An 11,768-nucleotide genomic window follows, 5' to 3' on the forward strand; every position below is an offset into this window, starting at 1 on the left:
ATACGGCAGAAGTTTCAGTTAATTGCAATCTGCAACTTCACCGCTAGATGCTGCCCAATCTTACACACTTAACATTTAATACACTAGATTTTTACTGATGCTACATGCTCTGATATCTGTCCTGTGTGGCCTAGCTTTCACTGCTTATGCCTGAATTACTAATTAGATCACAGAAAATGGGGCAGGGAGACTCGAGTGTGCTGTACATAACCAAGAAGGATGAAAGCATGAAACCAACAAAGACCTATACGTTTATATTACAAACAGGATCTTGCTATGTTTCCTGTTCTTTAATAATAGTCACTGTTGTGAAGCACCTGGCGTCTTCTATAAATTACCACTTATTAACTGAGCTCATTGGAACGTGTGTCACTCTTAGTGCATTTGATATGCACCATTTTTCGGCCTGGCCCTTTAAGAGCCCGTCTCTTCAGCAGTGAGACAGAGCAGCTTGGAGAGACTGCAGCACATCCTCAGCTGCTGCGAGCCCACCTGACAGCACCGCGGAGCGGATAGGCAGCACCGGGCCAGCCAGCCTCCCGGTTCACATCGCAATACACACCGCGTTCCTGGAGGGGAATGGGGGGGGGCACCTAGCCCGCTACAGCTGACTACCTAGATCTCTATAGAAGCGGGTGAAAGCTCACAGCCAGGCGGTCCAGGAAGATGGTCTCCTGGATGATCTCGCGGATAGTCGTGTGAGTAACATCTGTTGTTGTGTTGTAACGTTAGCCTCACGCGCTCCATTCATCAGCTGTCTGATGCTGAACGAGAACTAGCTAGCATCCATTTTCTGTCCGTTACATAGTGACATTTTCAGACATGTAGAAACATAATGTGGGTGAACTGTTAATCGGTTACCACGTTAAGCAATTGTGTATACAAACCGTGGCAACCGTTGCTCTGGGTTTTTCCTTGGAAGAACACAATGATGCAGTACAATCTGCATCCAGCGCGCGCTAGCCGCCGTTAGTAGCTAACGTCTGTTGGCTTACCACCTGACAGATGACGTGTTGGCAGAGAAAAGGGCCGTTAGCTGCCCACGTTATTCAAGTGAAACCTGCTTAATATGCCGGCCAGCCTGGCTGCAGACAAAGTAAACCCTTTTAAAAACACCACAGCCTGAATGCTGCTGGTCTGTAGACGCAGCACCACAGCACCATATGGCAACATGAGTTGGTCAAATGTGATGACAAGGCTAAAAGCCCAACAGCCCTGATAAATGAGGATATTTTCAATATTATAACATGACTTCACACATTTCTTTGTATGTGATCAGTATCAGCAGTTCAGGTCTGGACTTCCACCTGTGTGTACACATTACATCAGGACAGAGTGGATGACTCAACTAAAGCCAGCAGCAGCCATCATCTTCCCGTATGCAGACATCTGTACAGTGCTGCATTAATGTTTCTGAGTTTCAATCAGGATATTGTGTCTTCTAAACACTGGATGTACCCGTCCGCCATTGTCTTGTGGATTTAACCAGGCTATACTTAACTATGATGGTGTCTTTGAAAGGCCCAGGTGTAGATCTCTTATCTCTTTAAATATTCTGCCTGTCCCCTTCAGAGCTCCTCCGCTAGTCATGCGTTTGACAAACAACGTGACTGGATATGCACCGTAATGGCTGCGGCATATCTGCCACAAGATCAATAGTTTGTAATCTCTGCTCTATGCATTCAACATGCGGCGGCCTCTTTGTCTTTTTGGAGGTGAATAAGTGGCGTAAATTACTATATGCTCAATATCTCTGGTCTTGGGGTCACAGAGAGGATGGGATGCCCACAAAGTCTGTGTTTTTTTTAACCTGAGATCGGGACACAAAGAGGCACAGGGCGTCTGCTGAAGGGAGACGACTGGCCTAGATGCGCTGCTAGGAGTCGCCTCAGCTTACTGTACAAAGCTGCACACATGACTGAGCAGCTCAGACACCAACTGGGCCCAGGGAGCTACTTAAAACTAGATATGCAGCTGGGAGTCTGTGTGAAAACCATTCAATCCTTTTAGTTATAATTCGCAGTTTACACTGAAAGTGGCACACAGACAAACTAGTGACTTCCTGAACTCTATTCTCCCTGCTATCCCCTCACTCAGCATTTCTCATCCTGTCACATCAGCACAAATCACCACAGTGGCACAGCGACGCGACCAAATGCACATCAAGAACCCCGCTGTGTGTCCCATCCTTCCCATGCACTAACACATGGTGACTCACCCCTGGTCCACTTGTGTATGTTGTTTCCGTTTTGTCTAGCTGCAGATTTTCCTGACTCGATGATCTCTATTCTATTTCTTTTGAACCCATAATGAGACCGGTGTGTTTTGAGAAGCCACTGCCCATCTACTCTACTGTGGCAACACCAATCAGGTTAAAACCACCAAGAGACTTTGCTGAAGTAGCCCAATAACACAGAGAGCTGCTTGTGTTTACATGGCTGACCTGCTTTTTAAGCAGCGATACATTAGTTAGGTGTTCGAGTGAATACCCAGAGGCCATGTACTCAAGCTGAACCCCCCCCCCCCCCCCTCTGACCCGTGCTTCAATGCTCCTCTGCTTTTTGCAGCCTTTCCTTCGGGACGCTCTACCCAGCATACTCCTCATACAAGGCTGTCAAAACGAAGAACGTGAAGGAATATGTGAGTATCACCCTGTGCATGCTATTTTTACATGCACAGAAGATGAGAAGGAATGTAACACAGATGTAAGGTCGGCCAGGCACACGCTTGACATAGTTTGATAACAGGACTTATATTAATCACTTGGAGTCATTTTTGTTTTGATGTTGGCCACACTGACTGTCTCGTCTCTCAAAGACTGATTACCAAAATATTAAAAAATGTTTGATAATGATCACAGACTCGGAGACGAGCATGGCGTGGTAGCTAACTGGGGCACACCAACCTTCATGAAACTGGGTCAGTGAGGCGCCATGATGACAAAGTAATACCTCCATGTCTCTCTGCTAATTCTTCTTTTACATCCAAATATTCATGTCCATTCAGAATAAAAGACGAATTGGCAACATGACAGTTGTGTGCAGGTTGTCGTTCATCTGTTTGAGCTGATCATTTTCATCCAACACCTGCAAAGAATATATGAACGTGCACTTATTGATTACATAACAGCGTGCCGTGCAGCAGAATGTGAATACCTGACATCATCATCTAGTGTAGTTGTTCCCAACCTGGGGGGTTGCACAATGCATGTGATGGGACACGAGATTACTAGATAGGAAAGTCAGTGTTGAAGAATTATGCATTCAGGAGGAAACGAGCCCATAAGGTTTGGAACAACAGATCTGTCAGACGTTTTACACCCATAGCATGCTAAGTGCATGAAACTACCCAATCCCTTGGTACTAAAACTATTCATAGTTTAAATTCGTATTTGTCATGACGTCCTATAGCGTCTGAGCTCACTGTTATTTAAAAACTCAACAGAGTCCTTCGAGCATTAAAACCGAGCTGTTAGAAAAGTTTGGGATTTGGCGGCATTATAATTAACACAGAAAAATATGTGACGCTCTGCTGTCGGCAGCAAAAATTTGTTTTAGCACCTAAAAGAAAGACTCCTTAAAAAAAACAACTATCAGTTTAAGTGTACGCTATATGTAGAGTATGTTCAGCGCTGTACCTTGCCATATATTGTGTGACTTTGCTGAAACCTTTTTTTTTAAACGACAAATAGCAGCATCCTGGCCTTCTGTCTAGATTTGCATGGGAGAGAAGCAGGTTACCACGGCAACCCCCCCCCCCCCCCCCCAAAGTGCTACTCAAGCACACAGCCACACAGCCACAGAAGGAGCAAATGAGGGATGGAGGACGAGTGGGAGTGGAGGAAGCCATTTTTAGAAGTGATGTTTTCATTCCCCTCTCCTCTTGTTTGGCTCCTTTTTATTTTTTGTATGAGTCAAATGACTCGTCATTATGTGTTCATATGGCTTCATGCCCGTGACCATGCAGTGCTTTTCTCTAAATGTTTCACATTTGATATACCAATATGTGTTAGATTATTGATCATGTATTTCTACTGAATCGAAGGCGTTTGGTATTGTCTGTCTCTTCATTGAGTTGTCGATGACGCCCTACATTTCCTTTGTCTCCGGGACGTTTACCCTGCATACTGATGTGATCTGACGGACTAAAACACATGTTGCATTGCCATGTCTGTTTAGCTCCACTTGTCTCAGCACGTGTACACTGGATGCTGGGGGGTTTCATGTGATGTTATTTCTCTCCTCACTTGTGTAGGTGAAATGGATGATGTACTGGATAGTGTTTGCGTTGTTCACGACAGCAGAGACCGCCACAGACCTGCTCCTATCATGGTGAGTCAGGAGCTGCTCATGCTAGCGACCCTCATGCCCAACTAGCTTATAATATCAATAGACACATTCATATGTGTATTTTGTGCTAGTTCTCTTGATATTTTTCATCCAGTGACTCTTATTGAAGTGTCTTTCACAGCTATTCAGCCTTTCTATCCATCAGATCAGGGTCTTACCTTCTCTTTGTTGAGTCTTTCTCTGTAGGATTCAGGTGTCTGACTCTTTTCTTCTCTGCTGATGGTATAACTCTGTTTCATTACGCAGGTTTCCATTTTACTTTGAGCTAAAGATTGCCTTTGTGATCTGGCTCCTGTCTCCATACACCAAGGGCTCCAGTGTCCTCTACCGCAAGTTTGTCCACCCAACGCTGTCCAACAAAGAGAAGGTAGGAACATGACATCCACATTGAAATATTCAGATTTTCCTTTTTTTTTTTCTCTCTCTTTTTACCAATTGCTTACATGGTTGTTGTCCATCTGTCCCCCCCCCCCCCCCCCCCCCCCCCCCTTTGACTGCCGTCATCTGCTCTAGGAGATAGATGAGTACATCGCGCAGGCCAAAGACAGGAGCTATGAGACCATGATGAAGTTTGGAAAGAGGGGTCTCAACCTGGCTGCTACTGCTGCTGTCACCGCAGCCTCCAAGGTGAGCTGTATGCGTCATGATCTATAAACTTTTATCAAATTAATTGATGCATTTTTAAAATTTTTAACAGTAAAATGTTTTTCAAATAGACCTTCAAAGCTTTGAGTTGTTTGGTATAGCACAATGACCTCTGCTCTCTGGGAGGTTTGCTCTGCTATACACACATTCATAAGATGCCTTGTATCCGTTCCACAGTGCAGACTAGAGATCACGTCCCAATGCATTCTCAATATGTTTGGGGTGAGTGCACAGCTGTATTTTCATATGTCTACTTGACATAAATTGGATTCCCCAAGGTCTATTAGGCTTGGTTTCTGATGTCACTCGCCAGTTTCATACATGGAATTATGACTAGACCAAATGATATCTTCTGCCAAGCATGCTGGTCTCCAAATAATAGAAATATTAAAGCCATTGTTCACACTTGCATTGTCCCATTTACACAATACTATTTGATGCTGTGCTCAATATTATCATCGTCAAGTCTTCCCCATTTCTGTTTATATTCCAGTGCAGATCATACTAACCGCTCCGTTAAATTACATTCAAGCAGACATTTATTGTTTATGCACAAAAATGAAATCAGTAATCTGCATCAAATTATAAAAGCAAATATTTTCAATATAGTTGCTTCTTATTTACAGGCGATACTGTGGCTGTACAAGAAATCTAACAGGAACCGGGGCTTCCCAGTATATTTGCCATTACATCCTGTCCCATCAACTTAATCCATCTGTGCATCACCAAACATGAGAATTAGCTCGCTTATTTAATTGTTTTGTTTTTTAAGGAGTGCGTGATGCAGAGGTAAGGGATAGTTATTCTCATGTTCTCACCTATCTGACGTGTCTGTGTTTGGTTTCGCTGTGATGCTCAGGGGCAGGGCGTGCTCTCGGACAAGCTGCGGAGTTTCAGCATGCAGGATCTGACTCTCATCAACGCTGAGGACGAGCTGGGTCTGCACGCTGCAGACGCCCGCATGAGACGGGACCCCAAGGACGAGTTGAGCTCAGGGTCTAGCACGCTGCCCCGGGCCAAGAGCACCGCTGCACGGCAGAGTAAGGCCTCTCCACACGCACAACCCACACTGCTTTAATAGCAGCTTCACGTAGAGCGGCATGGAGTCGTACACATGTACACTGTGTGTCCAGTTTGCTGATTAGGCAGGGGTGCCACTCAGACTTCCTTTGTTTAACTTCTTATCAGAGCAGGACTGGGGCTAGTTGGGCCAAGTAGAGTCATGTGATTTAAGGCACTGTCGGATGGCAGGGAAGAGGAGGAGATGCAAAGTGGGGAAGGGGGGGGGTGAAAGCATGTGATTCCAGTGGGGGGAGAAGCTTGGAAGGAGAACTCTTTGTGTCTCACTGAACTGCCGGTTTGCTGGCTGTGTGGGCCTGACGAGCTGTGAACTGAATACAGAGAGAGACACAGAGGCAGTGAAACAATGAACGAAGTGGCACGGTTTAATTTCAACCTACAAAGAAACTTCGGGCAGCTTCAAAATCCAGTCTGGAAGGAAGATCGAGCAACACACTGAAGTGAATGCGTCAAAGAGCGAGACTTCAAATACAGTTTTCAGGGTGATTTGTGCACAGATGTTCCTTGTTGATAATCTTTTGTGTACAACACAGTATACATCGAAGAGAATCCAAACTCAAAGTTGGACTTACTATGATTCAGAGCTTTCAATCACATCACAGTCTTCATTCAATAAATGGAGTAGACTGATAAAATAACTATTATCTTCCTGCTAAGCCACCACAGTATTAACAAGCAAGACAAATATTTTCTCATTTTCCAGTTGTTAAAAGAACAGAACCAACTTATTCTGCAAAACTGTTAATGCTAATACTCCTTTACATGATTTAAACATGTTGAAGTGTCCTGTCTACATACATTTACAAAACACAATGAATACACTGGTTTTTAATTAGAACCGCTATATTAATGCTCTTAACTGTACTGAACAACAAAATAATGGACATAGACCCATGTTGTCCTCATTTCTTTCTCTTCAAAACGTTCTTGAATCAGATTATGTAGTGCCAGTGGGTGTTGCCCTTCTCTTTCAGACTGTGCACTAGTGCTGAAACAATTAGTTAATTGATCTGTTGATCAACTGGAAAAAAGTCGTAATGTATTGGTTTCAGAATTATCGTGATTGCCATTTTAACGCTGTTTTGTGGAAATCTGTAGACCAAAATATGAGTTGGAGAAAAAAACCAATCAAATTAATTGACAACAAAAAAATAGGCAGTTGCAGCCGTACCATGCACTGCTCTTAAAGGCCTTGTCTAGTTGTGCCTCGCTATCGAGCTCTAATTCAGTACATGTCAACCTACAAATGATTTTTCCCTCGCAAAATTGTTCAATTTAATTATTTTCAAGAAGCCTTAAGGGAAAAAACTTTCAATATTGCACAAGAAAATGATGATAGAAAAAAATTCATTCTGACTTTTTTAAGATGCCGTTAATCATCCTATGACTCCTCAGCGGTTAAAGTTTGTATCAGGGACTTTAAACCTGAGTGAAATGCTCCAGCACCAGAGTCTGTTTGTCTGTTGCTGTAAGCAGTCTGTAAAATGGAAGCACCTATGATGATAAAACCAGGACATTTCACATTCTGTTATGGTGGCTGGGCAGAAGATACTCCTTTACCGACAGTTAACTTTAAAAACAGGTGGAAACAAAACCTGTATTTTGAAAGGTGGCCACTGGGTGGTGTGAGAGGCTGTGACTGCCTTGATGTTGGTCTGCAAATACATGTTATAAATTACAAATAACAGTTGCTTCAGGAGTTTCATCCTCGATGCGTTTTAATGTTGTTCATAGGATTAAATCTGCTGAGTTAAGTTTGGCTGCTACTGCCTCAATCGCTCTGCTTTCTCAGCCGTCAGGTGAATCATACATTTTTGTCCAATCCTGCAGCCCGCTCTTCGGCGGCGGTGGCAGTGGCCACGTCCCTTGTTGACGACGCGTTATCCCAACACGGCTCTGACCAATCGGACACAAGGACTGAACACTCTGATGAAGATACAGGAGACAAAGCCCCCAAACGTAGTACCACCGTCAAGGCCACCAAGAAACCTGCTGCTACGAAGACCGAGGTAGGGCCAACGAACACACACACACACACTGCTAGACTACAAACTGTAAGATCACTCTATACACTCTTTATAGACTTTAAAAGGTTTATAGTTTGTGATCAATACATTTATTTATTATGCGCATCAGGAACGTGACATCATGTCCATTTTGGGGACAGAGTGTGGGGACATTTTGTTGAGAGGTAATATGACCTCACCTTAAGTCAATCTAACCGGGATGACATCATCAGGGCTATTTTCAGATCTGTCATAACTGTATGATACAACTCTCCATGTAAGGCCTTCATGTGTGTTATGATAAAAGTCGATATATCGCCCAACTTGAGTCAAACCTTTTGGACCTCTTCTCCATATTTAATTATTCACTGTTGTCTCTCTACTTTCCTTCTGTTGTTTTAATGAACTGTATCAATCCGTCTTTAATGTCTCCTCCTTCCTGTCCTTGTCCTCCCTCTTCAAGACACAAACAAAGACGGTGAAGAAGCCGACCAAGAAAAAGGCCACGACTATTAACGCAGAGACGCCACCATGAGGCCTGCTGTCCACATCCACCGGCCTACACTCTCCCCACACACATCCTGCCCTTCCTCCTCTGTATGGTTTCCTCACAAACGCGGACACACTGTGTCTAAGCACTGAAATTGTGTCACTCTTGCTGTTTTTTTTTTTTTAAGAGCAAAGTGCAGGTTTTAGTTTTTAGCAGTATTTGGGCAACCTTACGTTGGGTTGCTTCTTTAACAGTTACTGGCTTGATGCATATTTTCCCTCTTTACTTACTGTAGGTTCATCCTAGATAGGTAGGAGACATCGTAAGCTGGCCATGTTGCAGGTTTCCAGTCTCATTGATTCACATCCTGTTGCTGACATTGGGACAGTCTCAATTTAGGCTGTTGTTGGTTCAATTATCTCCAGTAAAATATTAAATTTCCCACTCTTAGTTCTAGATTCAAGCCCTTTGTGTCCTCCGGCCTACTCCTGCATGATTCCAATCAACAAATGTCGTCCTCTCGCTGTGTGCAAGCTACAAGTCTGGGTTTTCATCTGGACCCGATGGTAGCAATCCTCAGAAGTCTTCTCCAGAGCACGGACAACATCACCAAAACAGTTGTCTTTTATTGTGCCTGAAGGTTGAAAGTTTCAAGCATTGTCCAATAGTTGTAGACATCCTCATTACTCTTTCAGACATAATAATTCCCACTTTTGACTTCAGCTCATAATATCACCACCATGTCCTAGCTCATGCACCTGTGTAGTTTAACAGGATGACTTGAGATCAAACCTGTTATTGAGTCTGGCTCTGCTAAGTTCAGGTCTCATTTAAAGTCATTTTCTTCCCGACTGCTTTAATTTGACTTTCACATCATTTTACATTACTGTTGATGGGAATGGTTTGTTTAGTGTTGGCTGAGTTAGCCTTCATCTAGACTTCACTCTCTTATTTATTACACTTCTGTTTTATCAAGGTCTTTTGGTCATGTGATTAGTAATAAGTATGATTGTGCATAGCCGGGTAATTCTGTAACTCCCAATAAATACAGTAGTCATAGAAGAGTTGCCGGTGTTTTTGAGGTAACAGATCTGCCTTCACCATGGTAGTGACGTCTGTATATTGTTTGTGTTCAACATTAGAAGGTCAAGGAGACGCTTTGCACATTCTCACTCCTGTGGTAACAGTCTGCCTCTTTGCCATATTTAAAAATCTCAGAGGTCAGGAGATAGCAAAGCAATATGGAACTAATTAAACCAAAACCAACATCAGGAGACGGAGGGATTATTTTCTCACCCCTGTGCTGTTATTCCAGATGTGGAGGAAGTGTCAGACGAGGCTCGGGGTGCTTCTAAAGACACTGGACTTTTGTTTTGGTAATTGCCCTTTTGGTTGCCATCCACTGCATTGGGTGTAGTTTCTGCTGGGTCCTTTTAATGAGCAATTTAAAAGCATGATACTACTTCTGCACTCATTACTGCTGTCTGTAGTGTGACACTAGTCTGAACCAGTAGAGGGAGACAAACTCCACCTCAACTCCTGGCAGAGTTACTAAACAAAATGTAAACAGTAACCGTGACTGTATATACAATATGAGCTTGCTTGCCTTATTCATTCTCTGGGCTTGAATCCATTGACTTATTAATCATTTGTGTGCTTTAAAAAAAAAAAAAAAAGCTCAGACGAGAAATGATTTTTGTATTTTTAACATGTTTTATTTTCTGCCTTTTCTCATTAATTTTAACTCGCCTCAATCACAAAGTAAGGAACCTCTAGACTGAGTTTAAACTGATGTTTGTATATTCAAATCTTGCTATATGCTCTACTCAGACTGGATACCAAGTATTTTTGGGCCAAAAGCTAAAAATGGCCTCTTTTTGTTTTCATCTTAAGTTAACATTTGCTTCGAATAAAAAGAAGACCGTATGTAAAGGAAAAGTATATTTTTTTCTTTCATCAAGATACAGGCCTGCATTGTGTTCATGCCAATTTTTGATATTTATTGTTTATTTTTTTTCTCTGTTTGAAATCAGTATTGTTTACAGGATTGTTCATTTGTATATTGTTTGTGCCAATTCTCAAAGCTCCTTGTCAAAAAGCATTACAGTATGTGTGCTGGGACAATGGTATCCAACAAGGTCATGTATCTTTCAAAACTACGAATAAAGGAAATTCAATCACAGTGTTACTGCTTGTTGTACAGTTGGAATTTAAGGACATCCTATCTTGATTATTAAGTGATTTAAAAAATATATATGTACGTATATATAAAACATTTGTGTGTGTGTGTGTGTGTGTGTGTGTGTATATATACACGCATATGTATCTGCGCGCAGTCAGTATTGTATGTAAAAAAACAAAGTCATAGTATAGAATGTCATAAGAGTGAAATCATAGTGTGTCGAAAATAGTCATAGTATAGTAAGTCGAAAATAAGTTGGAAGGCGAAAGAAGTAATTGTAAGGTATGTGTCAAAAAAGTTATAGTATGTCGAAAAAAGTCAAAAAGTCATAGTATAGTATGTCGAAAAAAGTCAAAAAGTCATAGTATAGCATGTCGAAAAAAACCAAAAACAGTCATAGTATAGCATGTCGAAAAAACCAAAAACAGTCATAGTATAGCATGTCGAAAAACAGTCATAGTATAGCATGTCGAAAAAAATCAAAAACAGTCATAGTATAGCATGTCGAAAAAACCAAAAACAGTCATAGTATAGCATGTCGAAAAAACCCAAAAACAGTCATAGTATAGCATGTCGAAAAAACCAAACACAGTCATAGTATAGCATGTCGAAAAAAGTCAAAAACAGTCATAGTATAGTATGTCGAAAAAAACTATTAACTCATAGTATAGCATGTCGTAAAACAGTCATAGTATAGCATGTCGAAAAAAGTCAAAAACAGTCATAGTATAGCATATCGAAAAAAGTCAAAAACAGTCATAGTATAGTATGTCGAAAAAAACCATAAACTCATAGTATAGCATGTCGTAAAACAGTCATAGTATAGCATGTCGAAAAAAGTCAAAAACAGTCATAGTATAGCATGTCGAAAAAAGTCAAAAACAGTCATAGTATAGCATGTCGAAAAAAAACATAAACTCATAGTATAGCATGTCGTAAAACAGTCATAGTATAGCATGTCGAAAAAAGTCAAAAACAGTCATAGTATAGCATGTCGAAAAAAGTCAAAAACAGTC

At 41.9% G+C, this 11,768-nt stretch overlaps 1 protein-coding gene across 2 annotated transcripts; it reads left to right on the forward strand.

Annotated features, from left to right (window-relative positions):
- The first annotated feature begins 380 nt into the window (after positions 1-380).
- reep2 (receptor accessory protein 2) lies at positions 381-10,772 on the forward strand. Of its 2 annotated transcripts, none has more exons than XM_076103876.1 (8): positions 381-698; positions 2,568-2,640; positions 4,255-4,331; positions 4,596-4,716; positions 4,863-4,976; positions 5,854-5,949; positions 7,874-8,083; positions 8,544-10,772. In XM_076103876.1, exons 1-8 carry the CDS (start codon positions 667-669, stop codon positions 8,613-8,615), a joined length of 795 nt encoding a protein of 264 aa, XP_075959991.1. In that variant the 5' UTR covers positions 381-666; the 3' UTR covers positions 8,616-10,772. The 2 variants fall into 2 exon arrangements, with proteins under 2 accessions (XP_075959991.1, XP_075959990.1); XM_076103875.1 differs by having other exon boundaries at positions 383-698; positions 5,854-6,034; positions 7,905-8,083.
- The last annotated feature ends 996 nt before the right edge of the window (positions 10,773-11,768 follow it).

Source organism: Anarhichas minor, unplaced genomic scaffold, assembly GCF_050575085.1.
Source record: "Anarhichas minor isolate MPS153535 unplaced genomic scaffold, ASM5057508v1 ptg000028l, whole genome shotgun sequence".
Classification (NCBI taxonomy): domain Eukaryota; kingdom Metazoa; phylum Chordata; class Actinopteri; order Perciformes; family Anarhichadidae; genus Anarhichas; species Anarhichas minor.